General features: G+C 32.5%; 1 protein-coding gene across 1 annotated transcript; it reads left to right on the top strand.

The window, feature by feature from the left end:
- Positions 1 to 865: 865 nt before the first annotated feature.
- Positions 866 to 3062, top strand: LOC123228700 (probable protein phosphatase 2C 2). Its single transcript, XM_044654172.1, has 5 exons — positions 866 to 1456; positions 1677 to 1850; positions 2295 to 2465; positions 2574 to 2753; positions 2907 to 3062. Exons 1-5 carry the CDS (start codon positions 866 to 868, stop codon positions 3060 to 3062), a joined length of 1272 nt encoding a protein of 423 aa, XP_044510107.1.
- The last annotated feature ends 2984 nt before the right edge of the window (positions 3063 to 6046 follow it).

Here is a 6046-nt window from a genome sequence, read left to right as displayed (position 1 = left end):
AACAACCACTTTTTAAATATTTAAATTTAATTTCTAATCTATATGATGAAATTGACTATCATAAATATTAAAACTATTAATAAATATATGACATATTAAACATAATAAATTTAAATCGATAGTATTTATAACACATCAACAAAAGAAAAAAACAAATAAACTAGAAATAATATTTTACAATTTTTCTGAAAAAATTATTAAATTAAAATGAATGTCTTTCGAGGAATATAAATTTAGTGTTTAGTAATATAATGTAGATTTATTTATTGATTTAAATTAGTAATAAAAATTTTGTAGATTGAAACTATTTTTATCGAACGAAGAAGATAAAGAATATTAGAGATTCTTTACTATTATGATATTATATAATATTTTATTTAAAATATTCTATCTAGTTTAGGTTAATTTAAGTTAGCTTCGTGTTAACCCTAATCTGATTTGATTTTTTTAGAGTCAATTCGAAATTGATCTGAATTATTTTTTGTATAAAAAATTATAACTTTAATTTGATTTTTTTATATCATATTGAATCAAATCATGTCAAATTTTACCACTTCTACTCCCGGTTCTAGATGATATTTTACGTAGTCCGTATTATTGCAAACACACAAGTCTTCTGTACGGTTAAACGCCGCAAAATAAGTAGGCTTGATCGTCCCCTTTGACACGTTATGTTTTAATTTGTTTTATTTCAAATCACCAAAACATGGTTCTCTCTCAACACAACACTTTTTTCTTCTACCTTTTGAAAATTCTTTTATCAAATCTTTAGTTTGATTTTCTTTATGTTGCATGAAAACACCGCTATATGTTCATGCTGAAAAGTAATACTCTATCACACAAGCAAAACAATAATGACTAATCTATGCCGGGTTTGCATAATTTTTTATGGGGTTTCTCCATTTTTACTCTTCTTATTTGTTTCTTACGCGGCCTCAGAAAGGGTATAGCCATGCCATCTCTGAGTCTTAGTTCTCCTCTTTCTTCTTCTCCTCCTCATCCTCTTTCAAGGGTCGGCCATCTTTTTCTCCAACAAGGAGCAGCTGGCTCTTCGATTGCCTTGGATTCAGAAAGCCTGCTAGAGAATCATAATATACTTTCAAAAGAAGCTACACAAGCTTTGCATGATAAGGAAAATTCTCAGGAAAACAAAAACTCTCAAGAAAGTTCCTGTCTTTTAGATGGGAAAGCTGTGCAAGAAAATATTAGTATAATGAGAGAGGGGTCAGTTTCTGCTTCTGCAAACAGTGGAAAGGGAGCAATAAGGTTGAGGAAGAGGCCGGCGAGGCTTGTTGTGCCTGAGAATTGTGGAAACTTGGGCTTGAAGAGTGAAATGGAGAGAAATTATTTTGAGATTGAAGGAAGAGATTTCATTTTGGTTAGTAAGAGAGGCAGAAGAGAGGTCATGGAAGATGGATATGGAGTCATGGTTGATATTCTTGGAGATCCTAAGCAGGTAATTTAACTTACAATAAGGTCTTTATAGTTTTTACAATAACAATCTAAATGTACCCAATAAAGTAAAGTTGTTATTCTCTGCAAGATTTTGGTGCTAAAAATTTTCCTTAACCTAAACACTAGACAATCTAACTTAATATTAAGGTACAAGTAGTTTGAATTTTTTCTGTGTACATTTTGTTTTATTTGGAACAACGTTATCTATATGGTTTCACCAGGCATTTTTCGCTGTAATTGATGGGCATGGCGGCCGAGCTGCGGCAGATTATGTGGCTGAAAATTTAGGTAGGAACATTGTTAAAGAGCTGGGAAATGGTGGCGAAAAAGATGTACAGTTGGAAGATGCAATTCGGGAAGGTTACCGTATCACAGACAGAGAGTTTCTTAGCAAGGTGAACTTTTAAAAGTTGAACGCTCTTCTGAAAGTGTGTATAAAAATTGACTTTGTCTATAACAAAATTTACATACGATTACTTAATTACACCGTCTTGAACAAGCATTCACATTGTTACTTGAATCAATACTCAAAATCGTTATGAATTTTGGTTAATATTTGAGTAAATTTTCCATTATTCCGAAGTTTATACTAATTACTCGTAAAAAAAATTCTGAATTGAACTTTTTATTGACCTTCCTGGTTCACTAAATATAGACTGATTCAAAATCGACAGATAGGTCCTAAAATTAAAATCATAAAACTACACAAGTTTCATAAAACTTAATAAAAAAAATGTTAAAACTTGGGGGAGACAGATTTCCGAGTTTGACTATGCTATAACATTCACTTAAAACAGGTTTATGTTGAATATTTATATGGCTACTTAATTGAATTACAGGGAGTTAATAGCGGAGCTTGTACAACTAGTGTTGTATTGAAGAATGGTGAATTACATGTAGCAAATGTTGGTGATTGTAGGGTAGTTTTGAGTAGGAAAGGAATAGCTAATTCTTTGACAGTGGATCATCGTCTAAACCGGGAAGATGAACGACTTCGAATTGAGAATGCAGTTAGTTCTTCAATCTCTAAATTTTTTAATTAGACTTGGATTAATTGTCTTAGTTTTGATAAATAAACTGTGTATGCTTATTTTATTAAGTTTTGACATATAATGCAGGGTGGTTTTGTGCATGACTGTAATGGAGTTTGGAGAGTTCAAGGTTCACTGGCTATTTCTAGAGCTATTGGAGATTTGCATTTGAAAGAATGGATAATTTCTGAACCAGAAATTAGAAGTCTTCCATTGACTTCAGATTGTGAGTTCTTGATTATGGCTTCTGATGGCTTGTGGGATAAGGTATGCTCAGTTGTTAGCCTCAACGAAAGTGAATCAATTTTACCTAGAACTAAAGTACCTGATAATAAAAGAATAAAAAGTTTTGGGTTTCCTATGTTTATTTACCACATTATTTAAGACCAAAAGTTTATAAATTTTGTGTGGATGGATCAGGTAAACGAACAGGAGGCAGTAGATGTGGTTTTAAGAGACAAAAGCTCATTAGAGTCTTGCAAAAAGCTTATAGAGTTATCATGTAGCAGAGGCAACATGGATGATATTACAGTTATGGTAATCAATCTTCAAAAATTTGTGACAAATCGTCCTTAATCAGCAGAGCTTCACTTAAAATTTTGAGCAAACGAAGATTCGGGTAAAGAGATTTGCTTCAAAGAAGTGAAACAATTTTGTATGATAAATAAGGATGTTAGTGGTGTGATCCATGATGTTATAGGAGCCGTCCAAGACGTATGTTTCTATTTTTAGGCCAATCACTTGTTCAAGAGTCAAGAAACTTCAAACAAAACTTTTAAAGCTCCTTAGAGAGAATACACCCTGTTTGGAGAGTCTAGAGGCCCAAAGAAAGGAGTTACAGCCCCATTCATCTCATTGTTCACATGCTTGGAAAATTAGCGTTGAATGGGTATGCATGGATTGGAGTGATTGCAGCAATTTATATCCAGCTTATCTCTCCTTTCAATCACTTTGTATTAGTTTGGGCTCTTATTTTATAAGGGTGTTATAGCCCAACCCATGTGCGTTTATTTCAAATGTTTATGTTCTAATTTATAGAATATTTTGTAGTTAATTAGTAGTGGCATAACGTTATTGATGTTATTTTCCTATTTTATAGCTTTTTAGCAAGGGATGGAGTAACGTTTTACAGGGAGAATTGAAGAAGAATATTTTGAGAAAGTGTAAGCAATTTATCTGTTTAATGACAAATTAACAACTAATTCTTATCACCATCCCTTCTCTATCTTAGAGTGGGTGAATCAAACTAAATTTCTCTTATTTGTAACGAATTTCTTTTTAAAAAAGGGATTGTTTATCTTTCTTTTATTTTGTTCTTAAAATTGAATCATAAAACAATTTCAAAACCAAACAATCCTTACCTGTAAATTGTTGGAACTCTAAACCAAATTGTATCGATCAAAGAGTTTCAATTAATCAAAGTTCAATATTTTGGAAAAATTATAAGTCTGTTAATTGAATTGAATTATTTGGAAAATGTAACGTTTTATTTAATATTGTTTTGACTTTAGTTTTTTAGACTTCGCTTGTAATGGCTACATAAGCCAAGTTTTGTCTTGTGGTTAAAAAATAACAAGAAGAAGTTTGAATTGTTCTCCGGTTATATTTTCTTGTTAACTACACTTATCAAATATAAGATCCTATGCACCTTAATTGGTATCAAGGCATGGTTTAAAATGGCAACAAGAAATATGGCCACTCCATTTCCATATAAATTCAATGGAGAAGTTATGATTATTGGGGCAGCAGATTTGAAGTTTGGCTGAAAGCATTTGACTTATGGAGTATAGTCGATGAAGGGTTTGTCGAACCTGAAAATGAAGAAGCATTGAGCGATGTCGGGTTGGATTCGAGCTGAGCTTGAGATTGGCTCGGTTTATATATAGTAGAGCTCGAGCTCGTGGAAGCCAAACTCAAACTCTGTTCTAATTCGGCTCGGTTCAAGCTTGAGTTTTTAACTATTTTGTTATTAAAACGATGTCGTTTTAATACATATTAGTCAAAATGATGTCGTTTTATATCAAAATTTTTAATTGAAAAATTTGGCAAGTAGCTCGAACTCGTATAGGATTGGCTCATTTTGGGCTTGTTCGTACCGAGCTCAAGCTTGAATAGGCTCGGTTCGAGTTCAACCCTAAATGATGTTGAGAAAAAAGTTTTGGTGGAAAATTGAAAGAAGGATGCAGATGCTTTTAATCAAATTAATCTTACAATAGAAAAAGTGGTATATGAAAGAATTTGCAAAGCAAAAACACTGAAATAGGCTTAGGAGATTCCGCAACAGGCTTACAACGATGATAAACAAGTTAGAAATGTTTGGCTTCAGATTTTGAGATCTCTAGTTTGAAAAACTAGAGATGAAAGAAAATGAAAGTGTTGCAGAATATTTTACAAAAGTTGGTTTTGTTGTGAATCAAATGGCCTTGAATGGTGAAGCTTTAGACGATCTTAGAATTGTTCAAAAGTGCCTTCATTCTCTTTCAAAAAAAATATTTTAACCTAGTCACTATTATTGAGTAGACACAAAATCTCAAGAGCTTGACTTTGGAAAGTTTGCAAGGAGTCCTAAAAGCCCATGAAGTGAAGATCAATTTGTTGTTCCCCTCATCATAGCAACCTGATTGAGCTTTTAAATCTCAAGTGACAATTACAGGAGGTCATAGTTCATCAAATCATGGCAAAGGCACAAATTTCAGAGGATATAGTGATTTTAGTTCTCAGGGAAGAGGAAGAAATAATCAACACAATAATAGCCATCAGAAGGATAACAATGGAAAGTCTTAACAAAAGGGAGAAGATCGTGGTTATCAAAGAGGCCGAGGACGTGATTATATTGAGTGCAACTATTGTCATAAACCTGGGCATAAAGTTTTAGATTATTGGCATAAACAAGTAGATGACAAGAAAAATGGCTATATTAAGTGTAATTACTGCCACAAGCCTGGACATAAAATTACAAATAGTTAGATTAAGCAAACAGATGACAAGAAAATAAAACAGGCCTTATCCACCAAAGCAAGAACGAAGAGACTTTGTTGCTTGCTTCTCATGATAGCCAGGTTGATGAAGTGTGGTACCTTGACAATGGTGCTAGCAAAAACATGACAGGTAACAAAAAATTATTTTCTAGTTTATCTAGAATTGATCATGGTGAAGTAATGATTGGTGATGGTAGTATTTATAAAATTAAAACTGTTGGTGAGATTTCTTTTAAAGCAAAATTTGGAAATATTGGGAAAATGTTTAAAGTTTATTTTCTTCCTAGTTTGAAACGTAACTTGCTTAGTGTTAGTCATCTTATGAAGAAAAGGTATGATTTGCATATGCATGTGATGTTTGTACTATATCCAAAGGAAACCATGTTATTGCAAATATTGGTGTGGCCTTTAATAACTTATTTCCTCTCAAACTTGAGACCACAAAATTTTCTTGTTTTGCTATTGTTGACAAAAATGTTGCCAAGATGTGGCATGAAAGATTTGGGCACTTGAATTATGGAAGTTTGAAGTTGTTATCAAAAAAGGAAATGGTTAAAGGGCTGCCTAAAATTGATCAAGTTG

Source organism: Mangifera indica, chromosome 11 (assembly GCF_011075055.1).
Source record: "Mangifera indica cultivar Alphonso chromosome 11, CATAS_Mindica_2.1, whole genome shotgun sequence".
Lineage (NCBI taxonomy): Eukaryota > Viridiplantae > Streptophyta > Magnoliopsida > Sapindales > Anacardiaceae > Mangifera > Mangifera indica.
Note: the sequence above shows the minus strand (reverse complement) of the source record. Positions and strands in the feature narration are given on the sequence as shown.